A 26778-nucleotide genomic window follows, 5' to 3' on the forward strand; every position below is an offset into this window, starting at 1 on the left:
TTTGTAATAACGTCTTTTCCGACTTACGAAGCTTCTGCTAATGGTAACAGTGGCCGCTCTGGCATAGCAGAAGCCCAGTTGAATAATACAGTGTAACTTAATATTTCTTTATAGTGTCCTGTTCAAGGAAAGAACCCAACTTGTTATTCATGACAGTTACAATTGTCTGACGACATTACACTCTAGTGGGCGTTAAATATTTTAGGGTGTTCCTTTGAACCGCATTCACATGCAGATCCTCTGGAAGCCGCCGTGTTCACTCGAGAGCGGAACAACTCGTGGTACACGCTGAAGGCCTACTACCTGTCCAAGAGCATCGTCGAACTCCCTTTCCAGGTCCAACTCTCTTATCTATTTACTTTAACTCCATTGAGGCGCTGGTATTACTATATGAGAGTGGAAGGGCCTTCTGCGCTTTTAATGCGCTTCTACAGTCAGTGATAACAAAAGTACCATATGTCCAAAGTGAGAACTTCAAACAAGACGCTTCCCAAACCAGTGCAAGCACTGACTGCAACCTGCTATCACAAATAAGTTTTGCGTGATTTGAAATATGATGCACAAAAGGCTTCATACGAAGGCTTCATGCAAGTGGCTTTCCAAACCAGCGCAAATAATAAGTTTAACACGATATCGTAAATAACACACATATCGCCAGCGCATTCAGCCTTTTCTGCTATGGCCCCTCCGCTAGAAATTACTTCACACAGAGGAGAACTAGAAACTCGAAGCGTCATCAAGCTGTTTTACTCCATACTGTACTGTGCCTTCCGTGCAGCCGCACTAATTTATGATTATTCTTCACCGCCAACTTGCAGTACTATTATAATGCATTTGTTCTTTGTATAACGAAAGTGATTTATGTGCTCGTTCTTGTGTTATCTTCAGACGGGCTAATTGTTGTTTGTAAGCTTAGGCAACATGCTCTAGAGGGACTGCATACGTTTGCTTTATCCTGTTTTACCGCGAAGCTGTTAAGGGCTCACCTTTCGATCGTCGCGTCCGGCAATAGAAAAAACTCTCATTGGCCGTATGCTGTATGTGCGAATGAGAGCACGCGAGGGCGAGGGACGCGCGCTTTCACGGGGACCAAACGCACGGCGGAGAGCAAACGCGACTTTCCAGTGGAAAGGGAGTGGTGGGCGAGGAGGGAATCGAGGCACCCTAGACTTGGCGCTGAGCCGTGCTCCCTCAAGGGCTGCAGAAGATAGCGCCAACCTTTCCCTTTCCCTCAAGAACCACTTATCATCATCACCCTAGACTGTGCGTGTGCGTGCAACGCCTCCTAAAAAAATGTCGCACTTTCACCCGGCATCACTTGCGATAGCAACTTAGTAGAGAGCTATTAGTAGAGAGCTCAGTAGAGATCTAGTAGTTTTATCAGCTGTATAAACTTGGACATGCAGCAGCACCAGCAACGCGCAGAACTGTTGCCGACGCCGTCGCCGTTTTACACGCGTTCGCACCGAACGCTCGCGGCGTTGATGACTGTTGCCAGGGCCTCTGGGGGTACAGTACTGGGGGTGGTGGTGGTGAAAACTTTTATTGAACAAAGAGAGAGGGTGAAGCCCGTGAGCTCCATGAAACTAGGTGTCGTCCTTAGTCCGGGACGTCATTGGTCGAAGCCGCCACTCGAGCCCGTTGGACCAGAGCTCGTTGTTTCTCTAGTCCGGAGCTGTTGAGCACGGTCGCCTCCCAGTCGGCTCGGAGGTTTTCGACGAGATCAGAACGGGAAACTCATCGAGCAGCGTCGGAAGTCTTTGACCCCTTCTCGCCTCGCAACGTTTTATTGCGATAGCAATTATATGGACACTCAAAAGCAGATTTCTGCCGTCGGCGTCGCCGTCGCCGTCGGCGTCGCCGTCGCCGTCGCCGTCGCCGTCGCCGTGAGGTTCCGTATGACGTCATTTGGAGATGAAATCGTCGCCGCGCGCCGAACGCTGTATGTGCGAGTGAAAGGGCGCGAGGGGCGCGTCTTTCACGGTGAGTGAACGCACGGCGGAGAACAAACGCGCGTTCTGCGCCGTGCTCGCTTAAGGGCTGCAGAAGTAGGCGTCTCTTTTCTCCTTTACAATCACCATATATGTAGAGCAAACGCGCCTTCTTCGGACGCGCGAGAGGCCGTGGGGGAGGGGGAGGGAAGGGAGGCGACGTTTAGCTGCGGCACCAAGTGCCTATTTATATCAGAGGCTCCAGCAACAGTCACCAACGCCGCACGCATTTTGAGCTAACGCGGGCAAAACGCCGATGGCGTCGACAACAGTTCTGCGTGTTGTTGCTACCAAAGCCGCTCACCTTACTTCGTATGACATTGCTGTGTTGCTATCGCATTCATTGCTTCGCCCTTAGGGCGAAACTGTGACATTTTTTATATAAGTACGCATTTGGTGCCGCAGCTAAACGTCGCCTCCCCTGCCTCCCTCCCTCCCTCCCTTCCGTCCCCCCACGGCCTTTCGTGCAATGGAAGAAGTAGTGTTTGCTCTATATATATGGTGATTAAAAGGGAGGAAAGAGACGCTTAATTCTGCAGCCCTTCAGGGAGCACAGCGCAGAACGCGCGTTTGTTCTCCGCCGTGCGTTCGCTCCCCGTGAAAGCGCGCGTCCCTCGCGTCCTTTCACTCGCACATACAGCGTCCAGGGCGCGGCGACGGTTTCATCGCCGTTCACGTCGTACGGAACCTCAGGGCGACGGCGCCGACGACGCCGACGGCAGAAATCCGCTTTGGAATGTCCATATAATTGCTATCACAATAAAAGTTGGTGCGTGCCCGACTCTCTCTGGGCTCTCGTCCGCCTCTCCCCTAACAGGGTCGACAACGGCATTTAGCCGTTCGTCACGCAGTCAGCGTTTAAACAGCGGTTGTGTGCGGTCGTGCGGTCACACTAACAGCGCGCACAGCTGTTGTCGACGGCGGCGGCGTTTTGCCCGCTTTCGCACCGAACGCGCGCGGCGTTGGTGACGTGTTTATGAAGAACGTACCAACATTTGCCGTACACCCTATGGCGGTGTACAGTAGCGACCATAAGGCCAAGGTCCCTTTGGCAAATAAATAAATGAAAACGTCCAGATCATATATATATATCTCATTCTTTAATAGTTCAAATAACCAATTACACCATCACATCTTAATAGTCATAATTGGAAATGTATAATTCCCACCATAGTACAGCTTCGCTGGTCTTCCATCTCCGCCCCAGTGGAAGGGCTGACAGTTTTTTTCACCGCAGGCACTTAGACTGCCATCCGCACCTACAAAGCCTTAAGCTGAGCCCTCACTGCTGTACTGCTCTTTGGGCAGAATTCAAAGCCCTCCGTGGTGCGGCAAAATTATTGGAGCACACTGCGCCTGTCCTGTAGAGTTGCCTCGTCAGCTTATGTGAAAATCTATTAGCAGGATTTAGTGTGTTGTCAGAACTTTTCTTTCTATCCTGCATGAAAAAACAACGGCGTGATGTCCAAATGGAGAAATAGACGATTCTATGCGTCTGTTTGTCCATTTGCGTCTGTACTGACCTTGCCTTGATGCCGGTAGCCATCACCGCATTTTCTGTGCACTAAGAATCAAGGCAATCCGAGGTGAATACCAAGGTCACCTGCATTGTGGGTTCTACTAGCGGATTACCTAGAGTGTAGGTTTCTTAAGGAAGGGGAGGGAGGTGCGGCAAGTTTAGATGCATGCGTGATCGTCTAAACCCTTCGCCTGTAATATGGTGTTTTACCCCTTCGCAAGCCCATTCCTTAAAGGTGATAAACTATAGCAGACCAAAACTACGCACAAACCAAACACTTGCAATCATATTTGCCATTTATTACCTAAACACATCCATTCTTGGTTCCCTTAGTGGCAATGGTGCCGTTCTGAAACTTGGCCTTGAGGTCATTCAACTGATTATGTAAAGGACAGAAGCAGGGCCTTCTCGATACATACTTGCAACTACTAAGTTCTCTAGTAGTTGTGTTTGTTTGTTTGTTTGTTTGTTTGTTTGTTTGTTTGTTTGTTTGTTTGTTTGTTTGTTTGTTTGTTTGTTTGTTTGTTTGTTTGTTTGTTCTCGTGCTGCTCAAGTGGCGCCAGCTGTCCTTCTCACTTTTTGTGCGGAGTGAGAAGTGATACGAGAAACGCCACCAAGTCGAATGCTAAGCAGACATACCATATCTCCTAAAAAATAATCTACTGGCAACGTCATTTATTAGATCGCATATAAATCATAAAAATGATGTTTAACGGTATAGGTCAAGCGTCATTCATAATAACGAACAATACAAACACTGAAAGTGTAGTATAGACAATTTAATTGCATGCGACCTCCATCTCTGAAGGCTCTCTCTTGCCACTTCTCTAGTGACACGAATAGGCGTCAAAATTAAATGTTGCCAGGGTTGTCCGCAGCGACTAAATTAATGTTCTTTACACACCGGCTTACTAACTTCCAGAAGTAGCTTAAACTGTCAGTTTGCACAAGAAACAGGTCTATGTTTTGTTCCAATGACTCGTGCCTGTTTCTATCAACTTTAGCAGGTGGCATGACATAGTTGCTCACTTTGCACCTACTCATTAATGTTACAAGGATATCATTAAAACTCTTAGGTCACATGACTTGCGCAGGTCGCCTACCCCACCTTATTCGTGGCCATCGTCTATTGGATGACATCACAGCCTCCAGAGATGAACCGCTTCGTCATGTTCTCCTTCCTCTCCATCCTGCTGACCCTAGTCTCCCATTCCCTTGGCATGTTCATCGGTGCCTTCGCAAGCCTACAGGTACAGGAGGACAGGCCAGCACCTCTATGGCCGATATAGTGAACTGAATTCACAATAATGAGAATGTAGAGAGAGCGCTCGCGTTAAGCTCTTGGCACTACAAGCCTACTCGCTGCACATTCAAAACATCTCGACAGGGAATGTGTATGCTTGAACTGGTGAAAGGCATACACAGGCGACTTAACCTGCGCGATACAGTGTGCATGGTGTTATTTTTTTTTCTGCATAAAGGTAGGAGGGGGAGAGGAGAGACTCATTTTTACCAGCGGTTGCTATCACACCGGTCAAGGACTAATACACCTACCTGAAAGTCCTAAACGTGAAACAATGCTCGGGTGTTCGTGCTTCAGTATACTTAGTAGGCAGTTCTGAAAGTTATGTGCAAGCACACGCAAGAGGTTAAGTGAACCAGCCTGTAAAAATACCAGTTACCTTCCCTTAAAGCGAAAATTGGAAATAATTCGAAATTAGAAGTTGCATAATTTCCCAATAGAATCAGGGCAACACTTCAGCCAACCAAGAGAACAGGCTGGCTTCCGGAAGGAATATTCTACGATGGATCATATCCATGTCATAAATCAGGTAGTAGAGAAATCTGCGGAGTACAATCAACCTCTCTATATAGCTTTCATAGATTATGAAAAAGCGTTTGATTCAGTAGAGATACCAGCAGTCATAGAGGCATTGTGTAATCAAGGAGTACAGGAGGCATACGTGAATATCTTGGCAAATATCTACAAAGATTCCACAGATACTTTGGTTCTCTTCAAGAAAAGTAGAAAGATACCAATCAAGAAAGGGGTCAGGCAAGGAGACTCAACCTATCCAATGCTATTCACTGCATGCTTAGAAGAAGTATTCAAGCTCTTAGGCTGGGAAGGCTTAGGAGTGTGGATTAACGGCGAATATCACATCAACCTTCGGTTTGCAGATGACATTGTCCTATTCATCAACAATGGGGACAAATTACAACAAATGGTTGAGGACCTTAACAGAGAAAGTGTAAGAGTGGGGTTGAAGATTATTAGGCAGAAGACCAAGATAATGTCCAGTAGCCTGGCAAGGGAACAAGAATTCAGGATCGCCAGTCATCCTCTAGAATTTATAAAGGAGTATATTTATCTAGGTCAATTACTCACAAGGGACCCTGATCATGAGAAGGAAACTTACAAAAGAATAAAATTGGGTTGTAGTGCATATGGCAGGCATTGCCAAATCCTGACAGGGAGCTTACCTCTGTCGTTACCAAGAAAAGTGTATAATCATTGCATTCTACCGGTGCTAAAATATGGGGCAGAAACTTGGAGGTTAACAAAGGTGCTCGAGAACAAGTTAAGGACCGTACAAATAGCAATGGAACGAAAAATCTTAGGACTAACGTTAAGAGACAGAAAGAGAGCGGTGGCGATCAGAGATCAAACGGGAATAGCCGATATTCTTATTGACATTAAGACAAAAAATGAAGCTGGGCAGGCCATGCATGCGTAGGATGGATAACCGGTGGACCATACGATTTACAGAATGGATACCAAGAGAAGGGAAGCGCAGTCGAGGACGGCAGAAAACTAGGTGGAGTGATGAAGTTAGAAATTAGCAGGCGCAAGTTGCAATTAGCTAGCGCAAGACATGGTTAATTGGAGATCACTTGGAGAGGCCTTCGCCCTGCAGTGGACATAAATATAGGCTGATGATGATGATGATGATGATGAAAGCGAGAAAATAAAACCCTTAAAGGAAGCTGTGTCGAACATGAGCGATCGTGTAATAAACTGATGCTTTACAGCTGATTTCTTTATATGGCGTTTTTTTTTAATATAAAAGATGCGTTGTCAGGCATTTGTCACTCTGGCATTTGTCACCCTATGGATATTTTCTCTGTGTACACTGTGGCCATTGCCGCTGATTATTTTAGAAACAGCCCAGCTGTGCTGCAGAATTTTCTCGTATCGTCCAAAAGGCGTCAAAAGTGGGCAGGGGTCATAGAAATCAAGAAAGGAACGGGGGAGGGGGAATAGATGTCTCACTTTTTGTTCGATTGCCACGGGAGATATTAGGCCCGGAATCTCAGTGGAAAGGCACGCTACCGTTCCGTACTTCCCCATTTCTCAAGCTGTGAAGGTAGATAAATTCGACACCCTTGTATACATACCTTCACTTTTCTTTCAATGTTCAAGTGCTGAATTCTGATCTCCTTACATGGTGTGCTCTGTCACTCTTCCAGGTCGCCGTATTCCTGGCGCCTGCTATCGCCATTCCGATGCTTCTGTTCAGCGGATTTGTGGTCACGCTGAAGGCAATGCCCAGTTATCTGCACTGGATATCTTACGTGTCATTCGTGCGGTACGCGTACGAAGGGTGCATACTCAGCGTCTACGGATACGACAGGCCCGAGCTGGAGTGCAGCGATCAGAAGGAAGGTTCCGTGCCGTGCCTGTTCACGGAGCCTTCCGAGTTCGTCAGCTTCTTGGGCCTCAACGAAGTCAGCGTGGAAGTGTGTGCCGGCGCGCTCCTCGTGTTTGTTGTGCTCCTCAACGTGGCCACCTATGTGGCACTCAGAATGAGAGTGAAGAGGACGTTTTAGGAAGCCAGAGGCAATGGAAAAACCAGAAACTCGAGTGACTGGCAGGCGAAGTTCACTGTTGCACCTACTGTTGGACATTCCTCACGACCAGTGGGTGCTCCTGAACGTGAAGTGACTATACGCGAGCCTTTAGGAAGGACTTGTACAAACGAGGCGTGTGCGAGAATAGACATTTCCTTGTGTGCGTGCGTGTGTGCGTGCATGAGACATGATTTCAACACACATCGGGCACCGCAATGGCGCAATGAACAAGGTGTTGGACCATCCAAGGCCGTGGTCGCTGGCACGATCATCGGTGTAGTTTACTGCATTTCAGCAGATTCACCGGGAAGTATTTTTTTTATGTTATGCCGGGGCGTATGAAAAATCCAGAAGCTCATGTGAAAAAAAAAGAAAACACGTACCTATATTCAAAGATAAGGTAAATGTGGAAGACGGGGCACGTGTGACCCGCAAAACAAGAACAAACAATGTTTTTTTTTTTAAGAAGCTGTTGATGTCGAGGCAATGCTTGCCCGATAGCCGAGACAATGCTATCGCGCTCGTGAAAAGGAAAGTATGCAGTTGTGTCAGTGCTATCTGATGACTGTGCCTTATCTTTGTATGTATTCTTTTTATATAACTTCGTGAAAACAACGTAACCGAACAAACACTTTGGCCGAGCTGTACTGCACGTTTTCCCGCTTGGTACATGCCTTCTTTACCATCGCACGAATCACATAGTTTCTCTTATTGGAAAATTGCGTGTTAAGGCACACGCGAATGGAAAGATTAAAAGTATAGACAAGGGCTAAGCCTTTTGTGACTGTCCACCCCTGTCTGTGGTAATGCGCTAGTTGGCAATAACTATTCACCAACTCACCCAACCATTTATTTTGTCAAGCCACATAGCGTGCGTTAGTTGCGCGCTCCCTCCACCTAGCAGCAGAATGCGCGTGATGACTAGAACACCAACCTTCAAAGTCAAGATATAAATTTTACTGCAATAATTTTTAAAAAGGGGGGAGGTAAAGTGATAAAGACGAGTCAAACAGTGCACAAGTCATACACGTCTCGTGATAAGAAGTCTACGTCGCAGAATACGGAAAGCATAAGTGCTACTGATTATCTTAAGCTCTTAATTGTTAAGCCTTTCTCGTTACCACGGGAACCTTAAGGAACAAATGTCCTATTCTTGTAGCTCTCTAAAATTGCCCTTTTCCAGATAAATTTTCCGACCAGAACAATTATGCCATGCGCTACATGTGCCGCAGTTCTTGACTATAGCCAACAAAATGTTCAACCTGACACATTTTCACACTCGACGTTTATATTTGAGATTAGATTAGTGGGGTTTTACGTGCCAAAACCACGATCTGATTATGAGGCACGCCGTAGTGGGGGACTCCGGAAATTTCGACCACCTGGGGTTCTTTAACGTGCACCTAAATCTAAATACACGGGTGTTTTCGCATTTCGCCCCCATCGAAATGCGGCCGCCGTGGCTGGGATTATATTTGAGATTACGCTGAAACTATCGTTAAGGAGGAAATGCGTTCATCTAAGCATGAAGGTCGTCTAAGATGGGACAAACGCTGTTGTGGTCGCTAAAGAAGACGGCACAAAAAAGTAGTAAGGGTGTGACCCCCCAAAAAAAGATTTTGTCTGGGGTTTGTGTCCTTATTTTTCTTGTTACTTAAAGTACCATTCCTGCGGTCGGGCTTTTATTCTCACGAATATAGTTGGATTCTCAAAGCTGTGATATATAACCCAAAGGAAATGCTTACATTTCAGTCGTCTTCATAAAGCGCTTTATATTTTGTAAATAGCCACTTGTTTTCTCTGTGTCTGTGTGTTTATGGTTTTTACAAATATAAATGTCAGTATGGCACTACTATTCATGCAGAAAGTTTGTGCAAACTTCTTTTCGTGCAAAACATCATTTTGTGGCATTTGTGCGTTGATATGCTCCAAGGTCTTTTTGAATATGTGGTCAATAATCGTGTTAAACATTCCCACCTTATAGGTATATGCGCACTTCAAAACACTGCAACTTATCAGAGGTTATGGAAAGGTTCCAAAACTGTTAGCAAAGCTGGGCGACCGTGCGGTGGTGAAACGTTTTTTACGCTTGTTCTTTCCTCTAAGTAGTGTCAATATTCAATAAATAAGGACAGTACTTGCAAAGCTTTTTGATCGTAAGTTCTATTTCCTACTGGCCGGTCGCCTACGCAAATTATCTTTGTCAGCATCGGCAGGCACCTTGCCCAACGTGTACATTTAGCGCTAATGCGTTTGCGATAGCAACACTCCAGGCGAATTGTCGCTATAGCCATCCCCGTAGTGTTCGCTTAAAGTACAAATGTGATATGAATGAGCTGCTCACGACCTGCGTACAGCGGCTACGAAGGCAAGCGTGCAAATGTGAGCCGATAAGGATGGTGGCTTGATGCGCAGCGTCGTCCTTCGCACCCAACGCAGAAGGTCACGTGATCAACCGCTCGCAGAGTAGGAGAGCGCGAGTCTCTTCCTCTAGCTCGGCCGTGGCTGCGCATTACTGTGCGCACGGCTGAGTGCATACGCGGTCCGCGTACCGTATGTCGTTTTCTGTGGGTGCCATGGCTGAGGGCGATCCGGCTGGTGGCATCATACGGGCTGTCTTCCCAAGCGCCTAGTGTTGGGTGTCGCGTCATCGAAGTTTCGGAGACGCGCTGAAGCGAGCGGCATCACGATGCGTGTCACTCTCCGCTGCGTACGCTCCTGATCACGACAGCGTTTTTACAGCGAGTGTTCGCAGTCGTCGAGTCCGATGTCTTCATGTTTGTCTCTGCGCTCGTGACTAAAACGCTTGTTTGCTTAATAAGATAATGTTTACTGCAATCGATATGGCCCCTGACACTATGAAGTTCACTTCGTTTAATTGTGAATTACTTTGCTATCGCTATCAATGGTTGCGCCTTTTCTGCGAAACTCGGACTTTTTTCGAATACGGGCCCATTTCTCTACTCGAAATAATATGTTCTTTGGGCCTACCAGCTTTCCGAGAAGTAGTTGCAGGTAGAAAGCAGGAAAGAACCCATGAACTCATATGGAAAATCAAAAATAATCTATTTCTGTCCATAGGTGTGCTCACAGCTTCTCATTAGGGGGTTAAGCGATCTTGCAGCGCCCCTCCCCCTCCATCTACTTTCATTCGCGCCTGTTATCCACCCTGGAATTTTTTTGCCGATAGGCGACGAGCAACGAAACGTCACAATAGAAAATTATATTTATTTATTTAATGACTGCTAAATGTCCTTCCACCTTCTAATATGTTAGGCTGTTGTGCAATGTGTATATTGTCCGCAGGTTATGTTAAACGACATGCAACCATGCACCAGGCACTATACTACCAAATGGTGCAAAAAAACAATATTAACGGCTTTATCTTTCTGCAAAAGAAAATCTACAAGGTGTTGATAGTCGCACCGCGTCATAAATGTCTAGGTTTTGTTACAGAACATTCATTATAGCAAAACGACACTGAAAAAAATTACATCTTCCTTAGAACTGAAAAACAGCCTCCACAAAAATCTTCTATTGTGCGTGTCAAGACAGTACGCAACTTTTAGCTCGGGATGCTAACAAATACGGATAATCGGAATAAACGTTTTAGCGCTTACAGATTCCCTCCTCACCTATTTAAATGCAAGGACTTGCGTTCTCTTGACCAGTGCTCAATGATCGAAGCCATAGCTGGGCAGTGCAATGCCCTATTCAAGAAAAGGCAACAACAACTGTCAAAGGTGTTCATGGGACATTGAAATAACGACTTTGCACTCTTTGCACGCCCCCCCCCCCCCCCCCCCCCCAATCAGGCCAGGGCGGGTGGAAGGTGGGGACGGCATGGACTTCTGGTACCCCTGTGCGCACGCCTATGTTTGTGTGAGTGCACTTTAAGCAGCACCGAAGCGTTCAGGTTGCGCCGCCGGTTCTTGAGGACTTGACGGTGTCCACGATCCACGCATTGTAGTTGTTGACTTTGGTGTAGAACCCGTACCGGCCGGGGACGCCACACTTGCCCTGGTGCGACCAGCTCACGATGCCCACGAGGTACCAGGTACCCTGAAGCTCCACCACGAGTGGACCCCCGCTGTCGCCTTCGCATGTGTCCATCACCACCGGCTGGTCATCGTAGCCGGCGCAGAACATATTGTCCGTGATCTGTGGGTGTAGGATTTGATTGGTTCTTTTATCGGGCAATATAAGTCACCTGCAGGACGACGGCCTCTCTCAGCAATCCCCGGATACACCCTTGCTCTCTAGCTGACGGTTTCCTCTTACCTTTTCCTCTTTAAATATTACTTTCAGTCAGCTATACTTCAGTCGGCACTGCTCTGTGAGATATACATACAAATAAAGAGCGTCGTCGGTTCAATCTGCGTGTAGTAGAGCACAGCTAAGTACCCTTTCCTTGGTTGGCGGTTTAGAACAATAATTTTGGCTCCAAATATGCTTTATTAAAACTCTATGCAGCTGTTTCTGCCTATCCTGGCATAGTACGTCAAAAGCACAAATTAAGTGGAACGAGTAAGCTACCGAAATACAAGAACAGAATATCATGACATCCGTACTATGTTTATGGTGACACCGCTAACATTTTCATATTCTGACATATTCATGACAATAATGGTGCTATGAAACAGTATAGCCTGTAAAACAATTATTACTGGCCAGGAAATTCGTTCTCTTGCAAAGAAACAAATATCTGCTCTCCTCCCTAAAACAACCCCCAACTGATTGATGCATTTTTGATAACCCAGCAATTATTGCTTGCCTCATCGAGCAACCGAATGTATTTCTCGTTCAGAACATCACAGTAAGCCTACAAACAGCAACCAAACAGCCTAATTTCAAGTGTAAAAATTACAGCAGACTTGTGCGATCTTGCAGAATGACAACTTAATTTTCCGCCAGGTCGTTTCTTTTGATCAGTTGCAATACCAATTTCTGTTGCGAGCAATTAAATCCCACACTGTAAATGTTGGCCGTATACGGTCGGTTAGTTTGAAAGTTTGAAATCGTGACCACATAGTTACTGTTTTGATCACTTGCTAAGGAATTATCGAAGCGGAAGTAATTCATTTTTATCTACAGAAATTTTACTTCGCAACAGCATAGCAACCCCCCTCACCCTTTTACCCATTTGCAATAAATCTGATACGCGTTGCGTTCACATTTCTCCCAGAGAAATGTGCTAAATTCTGGACCATTCGTAAAACAGAATGATAACGCCCTGGAACGCTTTCAGAAGTAATTATTGTAAAGGCAGCAGTCAACCCGCCCCTTTTAACTTCGCCTACGCATTATCCCCAACCTGCCCATAAGTTTAAGCAAATATAAACAAGTTGCCTTGTTTACTTCACCGAGGACACCGGGGATAGCTACTACGAACCTGTTATAACCCATAAAAAGCAGAGAAAACGACGGTTCAGTAGTTATTTGTAACGCGTCTTAATTAGGCCAGGAACACCACAGTTTCGCCACACAGTGCACGTAACATGAGCCTTATTTCTACGAAATATAAACTTGACGTATCTTATATGGGGACACTGGAAAGCACAGCTGAAAACATCTGCATGACAGTTTCGAACACGACACTAAGATTTTTTTTTTGTAAGGGCTGTCGTTGATGCACAAGCGTTTCACATTACACTGAGATCTGCCGTAGTGTTCGCGCCAGCTTCTCAAAGTTTTGCCAGAGAAACGAGCAAAATTCTGCGCCACTCGCAAGACACGTTCATAACGCGCTGTCAACCCACCCTCTTTGTACTTCGCCTACACATCACTATAACCTGGTCCTTACGTTCACAAAACATTGGTCAGGTGCCTCGTTTAGTTCAGGGAGAACACCGGGAATGATCGTATAACGCATGAGAAAAACGAAAAAAAAAAACAAGGATTCAATATTTATTTGCGACGCACCCAACTGAGCCAGGAAGGTTAAGATATGGCGATATATTGCATTTACGATTGCGCCCTTTTCCATTGAATATAAAGCTTGTGTAACGCATATTTATGTCGTAATTAACATTGGGAAACGTAGGTGATAACGGCCGCGTGATACTTCATAAAACGTGATTCATAACTTTTCAGTACTACTTTAAATGCATCATTGCTTATTACACTCGCTGACGTGTTCCGTGTGCAGGGCTTCTGAGGCCTCACCGCATGTTTTATGTGGCTGCAGTCGGTATTCATCAGACAACCTCAGATGGCCGCGTTGCATTTGTACCTCAACAATGAAAGCAGGACAGCCTTGCTCCATGACGAAACACCACTTACGCTTTGCGTGCGACGAAAGATACTGCATTATTATTAAAGACGATAGTCTTTCTTGGGATACCTAAACGCGAAAAACTTTGTCTGTCTGTCACTCGATTCAACCGCCCGCCAATACCGATTAAACCGCCTGGCCAAAACCAACCAAGCTACTAGCACTGGTGGCACGGGGTCATACACGTCAACATTATACAGCGCAAAGAAAACCTCAGGCCTATTTGAGGCAAAATATATGTACATAACCGTGATGCGCAGCGTTCATTTAATTCAGAATACACATTGGGCTGTTTTTTTACGTTAGTAAGTGGAAAATCGACGCGTTAGAAATGGTGTCGAAGAGACGCTAAGCGTTAAGAACAAGCCGACTGAAGCTGCGGCTCCATAGCGGGCTTTAAGCCAACATATTAAAAGGTCCCAACAGATGGCGCGAGAACAGGGCGAACGCGGGAAATTTGAATTGAATTCAGGAAAACCATCATTGCATCCATCATGGGAGGAGTGAGAGGAAAGGGGTGGGAGGGGGAGAATAGAGCGTGTTACTTATCAGGGGCGGCAGAAGACTATCGTCTTTCGACGTCATTTGCACCGAAGCAAGCACATATGCAGCCAATTTTTTTTTTAATTGCTGGCCTCAACGATACTTTGTGAACAGTTTGAGTGTGTGCCCGTCTATGGGTGTGTGTGCCGTTTGTGCGTTTGCCTTATCACTGCGTGCATGATACCTTTCACCCAACACCTAGAATAGCGTGCCTCGCCTTCAGCCATGCAAACATGTTCACACTTCATTAAAGAGACCATATTTCTATCTGCGAAACTTCCACAAGGTAGAAGACAACTCACGAATCAGAAATTTCGCATGCACCCGATTTGTTCTTTTTACTTTCCGCGCCAGAGCTGAAAGACCGCGTTGTACAAGGTTGACCGTTTTATAAGCTCAAGGGCGGACATACTACGCTCACAATCGGAGGTTGCTAAACGTCCACTCACTTACCTTCTTTCGAACCGCAGCGGGGGACGATTCTAGGCAGACCTGCTTGCTCAGCACAGGCAGTCGCACTTCCTGAAGATTTTCCGGTCGAGGGCCCTTGATGTTCACACGACCCCAGCCGCTGGCGAAACCCAGCACGGGCTTAGCAGCGTGAAACACCATCTGCACACGGAGAAAAGTCGCACAGTGTGTGCAAAGTTGCAAGAGAATTAGAGAAGAGAAGAATAAAGAGAAGGATCTTTCTTATCTTATTGGTCTTATCTTATTGATAAGATCAATAAGAGCAACAAAATTATAGGGTTTGCCGTCCCGATGCAACACGCCTGCAAAGAAACACGACATGTGGTGGGCTTCGAACGCCTCTGGTCCTTTATTTATCTAATTAAAACACGTGCACTAAAGTGGATAATTAAATAAATGTAATTAGGGAAGCTTTGTTGTTTTACCTAACAGGACACCGCGATTTATCATGCAGACAACCTTAATCTCGTCCAATAAAGCATCCGAAGAAGTGGAACTGCATGTGCTATGTGAAATTTGTTATATTTTGAGAAATATGCACGACCGAACGAAAAGTATACGAGGTATATTAACGGCCCCATCATGCACTGAGAGAAATCGTAACAGCCACTGCATTAAAGTGTAAAATTGCCGTGTCCCTTGCGTGTTTCACAGAGACTGTTGGTCCGTAGGCAAGAGTGTGACACCTGCCTGTTCGATGAACTGCGAGTCTCCAAGGCAGATGGGACTCAGACGCGAGCTGTACTGGATGGCTGCCCGCAGTTCAATCAGGGCAATGTCGTTGTCCAGCGTGCGGTCGTCGAACTCCGGATGAACCAACAGCCTCCTGTGGGCAGCATTGTTTTTTTTTTCGCTAGCTTTATAGCACATTTGTTACAACCGAGGTTTTTAAAACATTAGAGAGACACTTAAGAAAAATACTGAATCAATTCATACTAATACAGTTGTCCTTCAAAACTCCATATTTATTATTTGGCGTTAAGAATTTGGTTATTAGAAGTTAAAATGATCTTCGAAATTCTATTTCTTAAATTCCGCGCCTACACCCCAGCGTCATTACGTCAATGTGACGTCATGGATTTTAAGCTGTCTTTTCGAAGCCGGGCCGTCATTGCTCAGCAAATGTGGCAGTAACTCCACAAGGCCAGCTGGTGGCTGCGGCCTCTATATGCACCCCCTTCTCAGAGGAGGCAGAAGAGGCAAACTACTATATATAGATAGTGATAGAGAGCCAGATAGTGAGAACCTAACCTAACCTAACCTAACTATCACAATCAGCTATCTGGCTCTCACTATCCCCTCAGCCACCACTGTAATCAGCTAGTCTAAATCAGCCGTGTACGACTATGAAGCCGGGTGAATCGGCAAACTGGCTGGAAGCATCGCACGCAAATCAGTAGTTTAATCGGAAGTTACACTCGCTTGGGCTCCTGCGCACGAGGGCCTGCCAGGCAACGAAGCTGCCCATGCTTGTGACCGAGGTTTCACGAACCGGACACAGACAAGCACAAGGGGAGGCTGAGGCCACCGCCTCGCGCGATAGACTCATTACATATCATGACATCTGCCAACACTACAAGTCATCTCGATGCACTTTACCCCCTCTCACTCGTCCCCAGCTTGAAGGAATTGGAAATCCTATGGAGACAACTGCAGACACCATCACTACTCCGTCACTCCTGAATAAACTACACCCCGATCAATTTCTCGATCCCAGCTGCCATCGTTGCGCAGTCCCTTATGCTAACTATAACCACATACTTCTAAAGAGCCCCGACCACCCCTCCCCCCCCCCCCCCGCCTTAAGATTGTGGAGCTGTGGGGAGCTGTCCTAGACAGCTCCGGAGCCTGATCTGCAGGACGAGGTCCTGTGCTGGGCCGTGGAGGTGATGGAACTCTACCACGAGTAGATATCTCTGTCGCCTTCCACCCCCGCAGATCTGCAGGGTTTTAATCCTGACAAATAAAGTTGTTCCTTCATTCATTCTTGAAGCTTGCTATGTTCAGTCTTTAGTTTCTTTTTTTTTAATACAAAGTAGTGTATGGTAAATGATAAAAAATTAACTAGGCTTAAACTGAAGCTCTCAAAGTCCAGGACGTTACGGCGAGATGGAGCGGAAGCTAGCTTGCTTGCTTGCTTGCTCCTCATTCTATGTAGGCGCTTACCCACGACGGGCGATTGGCCATGAAGCCGGTGGTTAAAATGAAAAGGGTAAAAAAAACTTAAAACAGAAAGTAAGACAAGGTTAAGTGCAAATTCTCGTAATAATGTAGAAATAAGTTAACTATAGAAGGACTGATACTCCTTTTTACAAAAAGTTGCAGTTTCGCCCGAAAGGCGAAGCATCAATTACGATAGCAAATTAGTAGAGACCTTTACGTAGTAAGGATAGTAGTTTTATCGGCTGTATGTAAACTTGGACACATTCGCTTGAACTGAATTAACAACATGGTGTCAGCGCTTACAATCAAACATGAATAGATCACAATCGATGACCGCAGACAACCGCTGTCAAAACGCTGGCGTGAGCAAGCGCGCAGCAGCAGTGAGCGAAGATTCGTGCGGTCTATCGTTTCAACGGAAACTGAGCGGCGAAAGCACAGCGCATACAAAGGTGCAGATCGGTTTCAAGATACGCTGCGCGCGACCGCTTGCAGCAACGCAAAGTACAAGTGCACAGTTTCTGGCAGAGTAGAAGCCGCACCCCGGGCCTCCCGCGCTGCCTTCCCCCTTTCCTCCTTTCGCGCGCGAAATTGAATCGCCAGATCCCCTTGCTCCGGGTCGCCAAATGCGCGGTTGGTTCCTGACAAGGTGTATTCTTACACCGTGGTTCCGCAGCACAACAGCGCCCCCCTCCCTCGCTTCCATCCCCCCATGGCCTTTCGCGCGACGGAAGCGTCGCGTTTGCTGTCTGCCATGCGTTCGCTCTCCGTTAAAACGCGCCTCGCTCGCACGCTGAAAAGACAGCAACTTTAGTGGTAATAAAATAATTTCGAATACTGTCGACAATTTTGCGACGCATATAGTTATCGATTCAGAAAATTCACATGGTATCCTCCTTGCATCATAAAGGTCACACAGACATTCCCGTGGCTAAAGCCCAATATAGAAGTTGCGAAGGAAATAATATTTTGAGAATGTGCAGGTATACCTGATAGTCGGAATGAAATTTCTAAACGATTATTTATGTAGTTTGCGAATCAACAACAGGCTAAGAATATAAATTGTCGATGGTTTCAGTTTTTTATTGTGATAGCAGTTATATGGACACTCCAAGCGGATTTCTGCCGTCGCTGTTGCCGTCGCCGTGAGGTTCCGTATAAAGTCCAAGCCAGATAAAATCGTCGCCGCACGCCATATGCTGTATGTGCGCAGGAAAGCGCGCGAGGGACGAGAGCGAACGCACGGAGAGCGAACGCACGGCAGAGAGCAAACGCGACGTCTTCCGTCGCGCGAAAGGGCGCGGGGTATGGGAGGGAGGGAAGGCGACGTTTAGCTGCGTACCTTGTGACCGGGCGCAAGGGGAACTGGCGACTCAATCTTCCACGCTAAAGGAGGAAAGCGGGAAGGCAGAGCGGGAGGGAGTGGGTACGGCTTTCACTCAGCTAGCAACTGCGTACTTGTACATTGCAAGGCTGCGGGCTGTCGCGGGCACCGTATCTTGAAAGCGATCTCCATAGGGCTCTTACCTTTGTAGGCGCTGCAGCTTTCGCCGCTCAGTTTCCGTTTAAGCGATAGACCGCACGAACCTTGTTACGTCTCAACCTGGACCAGCGCATACCTTGGACGTTTCCCACGAGGCAGCCCCTTTCATCAGCGTCGCCCAGACTGGCGACAGTGCCCGACACCGACCATGACAAGCTGACCGTCACAGAGATGCCAGGGATTGATGCGAGAGGTCAACTTCGAGGAATTACTACCGTGGGAACGGCAACAATCTCGGTTTCCCAGATGGCCACACAATGGCCGCAAAGGCGAGGGCGATAATGCAACATTAGAGGCGGAGTTCTGTGAACAATACAACGCCTCTGATTGGCCGCACCAAGGTCATCAGATTCCCTAGTCGGGTCAACTAGGGAAGACGACTGCTTTATAAGTGGGCACCTTTGGCTCAGTGAGAAGTTCTGACGTGTCTGAGGTGAATTCAGACGTTTAATATGCCCCTGATGGAGTGGGCTACCATACCAGGGGCCAGTGTACATAATGTAAATTAAACCATTTTTTCCTTATTCCTACTACTGGACGTACTCATCAATGGGCTTGGCGGATTCTTAGCCCAAACGCCACCTCGAGCCGCAACAACCTTTGTTCGCTGCTGCAGCCGCGCTTGCTCACGCCAGCGATTGGACAGTGGTTGTCTGCAGTCACCGAATGTGATCAGCCCACATTTTTTGTCCAGGAAAGCCACACTATACCGATTCCGGTTTGAGGCGCGCGCAGTTCGAACGAGCACGTGGGTGTTTAATATCGGCCTTCCTGCACCAATTACGCATATTACGGTTCCGTAAATAGTCCTGCACTAAATCTGTGCGTCTTTTTTTTTCTTCTAAGCTTCAATTTGACGTCTTACGTGCGCTCAAAAAGTGATCAGGAAGTGGCAGCCAGATACCCAGACCACCCGAAGCCGAAGTAAATCAGAAGTCTCCAAAGAAGACTTCATCTTCAAAGCGATACCTACATTCCCATATACTTAGATAAGGGCACCCGAGCTAAAACTTCTTCTCTAACTCCATCATCCCCGTGACTCAAAGCGCAAGTATGACTAATTTGCCTAGCGGGCTACATCCGCGAATGTACGAACAGCTAGAGCTAGAGTCGAAGGGTCCAAGAAGAGTAGGTCCGTGCCGGTATTTTTCAAGGACCTACATCTGCATCTAAATCTAGAAGAGGAGGATGAATTGCACTTGTCCTTGAAGAGGCTTGGTGTCTGCGGGGGCACCCCTTTTTGCGTGTCTTCATTTTCAAATAAACGCACCCCATCACACCAATATTCATGGGTGCCGATATAGCCTTGCGAAAGCGATTAAACCTAAAAAGCACCCTTTTTACTACCAATTCTTCGGTAGAAAACTATCACGTTTTTCGTCGTGGTTATCCTTCGCCATTGAAATTGTCCTTTTAAACAGAGATGCAGCGTACTTATGTACGAGCAATGGTTTTAATCCCACAAAGCCCAAACACCATTCCACATCAAAGACAATTAAAACAGCGTGTTTTACATTTATTTCTGGTCATGGAGATATGTTTATTGGTACAAGGAAAACAATGAAATGTTATTGAGTAAATAATAATTAATATGGTAATTACTTAATTTGTAATTTATTTACTGTACTATCGCGACTGTAAACGTCCTTAAGCAAATCAAAAACCCTAGTACGGGCTCTAGTTTAGGACATTAGGACATAAATTTGAATTTTTAGGCAACAAATTCAGCGTATCAAAAATGATACGTTGGACTTTGTGTGGTTAAAGAAGTTTCTTCGGTTCGGTGTTTCAGCGTCTATAATCTCGTGCACAATGGGCATTCCACCAGTAACAAACAGGATCCTCTTCTGTTTTATCTGTTAAAAATGTTAGGCCTAACTTTGAGAGACAGGAAAAGAGCGGTGTGGATCAGAGAGCAAACGGGGATAGCCGATATTATAATTGACATTAAGACAAAAAGATTACTCCACCTCCCGCTAAAGGGAACCATGTGTGGATGCGAAGCAGCGGGGAGATGGTTAGCTTGAGCGGGAGATGGTTTCGCGGCAGCGGCCCGAGCGCTCATCGCGGCGCTGCACAGGGGAGAGAATGAGGCGCGCGCGCTCCGTCATTTTCATACCGCGGAACTACCGTGGCGCCCCCAGCGGAGTATGCAGCTGTCGCACCACCTGAAGAGCGCGCTGCTCCGGATTCTTAGAGGAGAGAAAGGGGGAGCGTAGGAGAGGAGAGAGAGGGGGAGGGTACGCGCATGCGCTGTGGGAGTGTGGCGCGCGGGCGCCGCTCCGTACAAGATTCCTAGAGGAGAGAAAGGGGGGAGCGCAGGAGAGGAGAGAGAGTGGGAGGGAGGGGGCGCGCATGAGCTGTGGGGGTGTGGGACGCGGGACAACGGACAGAGCCGCGGGCAAGAAATGCTTCGCATTTTTAAAAATGGAGCTAGGCAGGCCATGTAATGCGTAGGATGGATAACCGATGGAACAAGAGAGCTACCGAATGGGTGCCAAGAGAAGGGAAGCGCAGTCGAGGACGGCAGGAAACTAGTTGGGATGGTGAAATTAGGAAATTTGCACGTGGCAATTGGATTCAGCTAGCGCAAAACAGGGGTAATTGTAGATCACAGGATCCTTCGTCCTGCAGTGGACCTAAAAAAATAGGCTGATGATGATGAGGATGATGCTTGCATGTTGCACGAAAGAATGAAGCAAGTCATGGATCGTGCATGATTCTGGCGCGCTTGGTGCCATGGCATCGCACGTGAAGAACGTAAAGGGCATTCAGCCCTATTTTTGCTCTCACAACTGCGCATAACACTGTGTTTCTCACAGTGTTCGATAATAATGTATACTTATTAGTCTGTTCAACTATACGGTAAACGTGTCGTGCAGAAAGCTCACGTACACTTTGGTGGTTGGCGGCAAAGTTTATTGAATAATTGTTATTACTTGCGCGGCCCCAATGATCGCGGACAAAGTGACCTGTCTAGGTAATGGTCTGGGTTAGCGTCGGGCAGGATGCTAATTTGATTCGCACATCGCTAAATTTAGCGGAAAGCTTTCGCTCAGTACATTTAGCGGGCGGTGGAATGTGCCCTTTCAATGGCTGACACCACCCTCACCCAATTCGTACGCGTCCCTACAGAAGCTAATGCCGAGCAATCATTTAATCAATTTCCTGCTATACGTTGGGTCATTTTCGCACCAAATCTCTCACTTTATGCCTTCCACTTTCTTTGAGGTATAAATAGTAAACTAATATCTACGCCCAACGCCTGAATTCATTTCCGAAGCCTCGCCGATATTCAGCGAGCTGCAATTTCAAAATGAATAATTTTAGAAATCCTTTGTCGTAATCCAGGAATACTGTGGAGGTTTACTATAATAATTTGTAACAGCCACCGTAGGTTTCATGATCATTGTTTTGTAGTGCTAGAGTAATAGAAAGCGCAGAGTGGTAGCGGATGAAAACCGACTGTATTAGCTTGTCTTCGCGTCCCACCTTTCTTGCCACCCTTCGTCTCGGTTTGCGTTGTTTAACAAGATAGAATGACAACTACTCGCGGCCAACTTTCTGTGGCAATGAAGGGAAAGCTACGGAGGCAAAGCGCGCACAAGTGAGAGCGCTTCTGGAAGAGAAAACATAAACAGCTTATTAGCAACAGTTAAATAACACAGAACACACCACTGAGTGTAAAAGTTCCGCGTCTGCGCAAACGCGAAACCGTCGTACGTGGAAGCTGCGTCGATTCAGCGTCTGTTCCGAGCAACCAAAAGCACTGTCAAACGCTGCCGGACTACTTGGCGCGGTAACACTTGTGCAGCATCCACGCGCCCGTAGCATTCCCTTCATTGCCGCAGAAAGTTGTCCGCGAGTATAGCGCGGCCGTGGCTACACATGGCTGACGGCGCGGTTTAGCTGAGTGTATAGACAGTTTTAGTTACAAGTACGTGGAGACTTCACGTACGCAAACGTGAACAGTCTACGTACCTCACGTGCACGCCATCTGAAACGCTTTTAGCTATACATGTACGCGACGCACCACGTAACTACATCTATCGGGAAATATGAACAATTCAATTCAAGATGAGTATTTCAGCGAAGCCAGTGATGTGCATTGATGCGTGCCGGTCATCGTCTCCGCAATGCCCGGAAGTGTGTTGTTGTGCAAGCGTTATCTGCTGTCATCGTTGACATGGAATGAAATAGATGACCAGTCATCCTGTCGCCGTGTTTCCATGCAAGCCATCTGCGCGCGCTCAGCACGCTATCGCTTGTTCGTGATCTCGCGAAACCCCCGCGCGAATCTGTCTACGTGCGCAAGAAACGCACGTAAAAAATCGAATCTCACGTACGTCCGTGAGACAAGCGCGCGGCCACTACGTTCTGCGCATGCGCACTGCTTACACGTAGAAGCTCTTGCTACGCAAAGCCTCTACGTGCGTGTAACTGTCTAATATATGGCCCACGCGACGCATATCTTGGACAGTAATCTACAGCGGGTGCTAAGCTGAGGCGAGCCGAGATGGCTAATAGCTTCGTTCGCGCTTCCCCGTGTGCCTAGTGTTGAAGGTGCACGTAATGTGAAATTTCGCAGGCGCGGCACAGCGAGAGGCCGCACGAAGTGTTCGCACCCCCCCCCCCCCCTCCTCTGACTGCCCTCTTCATCAAGCCAGCGTCAAGGCAGCGAGTGTTCGCAGTCATCGAGTGATATCAGTTCATGTTTACCTGTGCGTGCCTGACACCATGCTTGTCAATTTAATTAGTAAGCGAATGTTAACTGCAATATATATACGGCCGAGAAAGCTACGGACCTTACTTCGTGTAGTTGTCTAATACATTGGTGTCGGTATCATTGCTAAGCAACTTGTTGGTATTCGTGATTCCTCCTAAAATTGCACCATTGGACGTGCAGCTATGTGCTACAATTTTCTCCGCGGGCATGGGCCCCAAGATGTAGTTTTTTAATGATAGTGTTCACCTATTCAGAGCATGTAGCTATACCCAAGGCCTCTATTTATGAGAGAGAGAGCGAGAGAGAAATAACTTTTATTTAGGTAGCCGGAAGATTTGGGGGGGGGGGGGGGGGGGCAACCTAGATGGCGGCCAGAAGCCCTTGGGCTCTGGCGGCATCCTCGGCCAGCTGGGCGGCCAAAGTTGGTCTTCGGGGGCCGAGCTGAGCAGCACGTTCTCTCGCTGCTTATCATCTTTAATTTTTCGGCCCTGCCGGAGCGCCTGAGGGCAGGCCAAGATAATGTGATCCAGGTCCGCCTTCCTTTACAAAATTTACATTTGGCCGAATACTTTTCTGGATGATAGTGATTATAAGTCACCGGGTTTGGACACGTATTTGTTTGGAGGAGGCGCCATGCTGCTTATTAAGTAATGGGCGTGCGCTCTCTTTATGAGCATCATTTTTTTTTTGTTTAGCTCGCACAAGAGGATGATATATGTCTTCATCGGCCTCCTCGCGGGACCACGCAGCGCTGTCATTTTTTCCTACCCTATACAAGACCTATTTAGTATGCGCTGCGCCTAAGCGAAGTCTGTGAATGGTTCTTTCAACAGAGCAGTCGGGTTTTTTCCAGTATATCGAATTGCATACCGGAGTCCATGCCGTAAAATGGCAAGTTTTCCGCGCCATTTAGGAACAACGTTTCCCTGGAGGATTTCGAACTGGCATCCTGTAGCCGCTTTTTTTTTTTCCTTCATCCATTATTCAGTGTGCCCTCCTAGCAAGTAAGGCGTTCACATGTCGGTATACTCCTGAGTACACTGACTCATACTCCCTCGACATTGATTTCTCAGGCGTGAGATAGAATGTGAACTACCGACGAAAGTTGTGATTGGACGTGGGTATGAACGAGAATGAGTGACAGTAAGCTTGAGTGGACGTGAGTAGGCCATGTCTAACAGCTTACGAAGCAGCACTAACGACGCACTCGACAATCGTGCCGATGTCATATAGCGAGTGTTACAGTCCTATACTGCACCGCTCCACCAATCGCTCACCTCGTATGCTGTTTGTTGTAACACATAAGCGGAAGCGACGTCTGACGAATACGTCGCAGTTGATGACGACGATATGATGCAACCTTAAATGACGACCGACGATGTCATCAAATCCATCCAGGGCGGAAAGGACGCGAATGTCAGCGAAGGCACCATTGAAAAGCCGGCAAACGAACGAAACATTCTGACAGCGAGGGATTCGATAGCCACATTCAACTATCTACATCTTCACATTTCTCCGCTTCCGTGTTTCGCCGCGAATCATGCCACGAAACTTTGTACGATAAGATCAGCTGCCGTCACACACTCCGGCAAACAAAGCGCGCAAAAACTTTTGGCGCCTTATTTAACTTATTTTACTTGAATTATTTTAAATAAAGGTTTTCTCTTGTTAAACGTGCGTAACCTACTCTAACGGTGCGCGATCTTTTTAACGAAGGTACCTGTGTAACGAAAAATTTCCAATGTCCCAAGCACTTGGATACAAAGGTGTTTATGTGCTGTCCTTATTCCCTAAATCTTGGCCATGTCGGGCTCTAGCCTGCTAGCGTCCTTCACGGCATCCGCCCCTACCCGCCGTATAGTTCCGCTATCCAATCTTCGTCGTCAGACTACATTGATGAGTGAGTAAACTATTGTACCGGCCTATAGAAGCGTTTCGATGGAAATTACGTCACGCGGCAATTGCGAAAATGTCCCCCGAAAGAGTGTCGACCGGAAAAACGCATATATACGGCTCAAGGGTACGCCCCTGCTCTTGGAGGACGTCATTGCTATATTTTATCGCCGCGCCTTGCACCCCCGCCGTTGTCGTACCTGATAGAGAGGATGATCTCGTGGTCTTCGCGGTGGACGAGGCTGTGTTTCCCAAGCACCACGAGCACGTCGTGGCGGCTGTACTGCTTGAAGCAGTGCGCCGCCGTCAGCACCCATCGGTGGCTGATCAGGCTGCCGCCGCAGAAGGCGTCGTCGGTCTTGGCGTGCTTCAGCAGAATCTGCGCTTTTAATTGTGCGTGTCAGGTACTAAGCTCAGCCACTGGATGACGGCAGAGTATGTGTCAATATACATTGCTGTTGGCCACAGCCACGCAGTGATTAAGGAAATTATTGATTGATAGATCTTTTTATGGCGCCCACAGTCCACGTTCGCAATAAACGAGGCGAACACATTGATCTACGTTGAGCTGGCAAATCGACGGCGTACTTCCTTCGAGACCCACAGGAAGAAACTACTCGTGTAAAACTGAGGCCACGTATAGTGCATCTAATTCTTGCTTATCATACGCCGCTCGCGACCGGGAGATTCTCGTGGGAATAGAGAGTTTGAGCTTGTCCGTTTACTGTATCCTATTGCGATTGACCGGATCACCGGAGAGGTGCACAACAGGAGCGACGCTGGTACCGCCACCTCGGGACGCACGGTTTAACCAGAGAGCACACAAAGCTAATACTGCACTGACCTATCATATTTTAGTTAAACGCATTTGTAACGCGTTGGTAGCGACGTAAGTCTTAATTGCAGTCATTTCATGATTTTGATTCCTCATGAACAATCACGCAAAATGTTTCAAAGACATTGCAGTTGGGCAAAGCGTCAAAACGTGTCACCAGCTCCGCTATTGGTCTCTCAGACATGCTGCGTGACTATTGGTCACCGCCCCGTTTCAAAGGGGATTCCAATAAATCATCATCATCATCTGGCATACATGGCTCACGCTCCCCGATAAACCGCAAACGGTAAGTTTGCGGTCTAGCTAAACCTGTATATCTGCCGTTCGTGCCACTCGGGCCACTGGCGAAGCACGAAGAGGAATATAATTATAATAAAGTTGTTATATTGTCCCGGTCATTCTTGCGCAATAATTTTCACTTCTGTGGTTCGAAAGAGAAATGTGTGCTACAAATATACAGCAATTAAACACTTGCAATATACGCATGCTGCACTTTACTCATAGAGGAATTGAGTATGCCACGCGGAATGATGTGACGGACTTTCTCCGCTAGGCTATTGTCCATTCTCTGGGACAATAGATTTAACTACATTACGCGTAGATTAGCGGCGGCGTTCCGAGCTATCCTGCTCCCTGAACCCATCCGAATGCGGTAGTAAATGCTTTCAACAACTAAAAGTGGCGACCTTGCGTAGTGATTTTCAGTAAGAACCGAAGGTAACGTGCGACGACCACTACAGACGTGTGATGCTTAGGCGATACGAATACAACGACTCGTTTCATCTATACAACTGACGGGTCTCGGAAGCTCTCTGCTAAGTAGGCTTACAGTATGAGCGAGCATGAAACACTTAGCTCACCTGCCACGGGTGCGCTCCGATTTTGGCGTCGTTTCCCCGAACTATTTTAGATCCTTGGTCGTTGACGGCGTCGCCAGGCATTGACAACAGCGGCTTGCCGCACGCACC

At 47.2% G+C, this 26778-nt stretch overlaps 2 protein-coding genes across 7 annotated transcripts in view; one reads left to right on the top strand and one right to left on the bottom strand.

Moving 5' to 3' along the window:
- The window catches only part of LOC119457931 (ATP-binding cassette subfamily G member 4-like), a 96850-nt gene extending 87209 nt beyond the window's left edge, over positions 1-9641 (top strand). For all 4 annotated transcript variants that reach the window (XM_037719697.2, XM_049670564.1, XM_037719699.2 and 1 more), the window contains exons 12-14: positions 236-336; positions 4605-4760; positions 6982-9641. In XM_037719697.2, the coding sequence (XP_037575625.1) occupies positions 236-336; positions 4605-4760; positions 6982-7341 (617 nt within the window). In that variant the 3' untranslated portion in view covers positions 7342-9641. The remainder of the gene's footprint in view (positions 1-235; positions 337-4604; positions 4761-6981) is intronic.
- Positions 9642-10930: 1289 nt separating this feature from the next.
- Positions 10931-26778, bottom strand: part of LOC119457932 (venom prothrombin activator vestarin-D1) — a 28946-nt gene continuing 13098 nt past the window's right edge. For all 3 annotated transcript variants that reach the window (XM_049670566.1, XM_037719700.2, XM_049670565.1), the window contains 5 exons: positions 26671-26777; positions 25176-25354; positions 15341-15476; positions 14633-14791; positions 10931-11523 (listed from right to left, as the gene is read on the bottom strand). In XM_049670566.1, coding sequence (XP_049526523.1) covers positions 11275-11523; positions 14633-14791; positions 15341-15476; positions 25176-25354; positions 26671-26777 — 830 coding nt within the window. In that variant the 3' untranslated portion in view covers positions 10931-11274. The remainder of the gene's footprint in view (positions 11524-14632; positions 14792-15340; positions 15477-25175; positions 25355-26670; position 26778) is intronic.

This window comes from Dermacentor silvarum, chromosome 7 (assembly GCF_013339745.2).
Source record: "Dermacentor silvarum isolate Dsil-2018 chromosome 7, BIME_Dsil_1.4, whole genome shotgun sequence".
Classification (NCBI taxonomy): Eukaryota; Metazoa; Arthropoda; class Arachnida; order Ixodida; family Ixodidae; genus Dermacentor; species Dermacentor silvarum.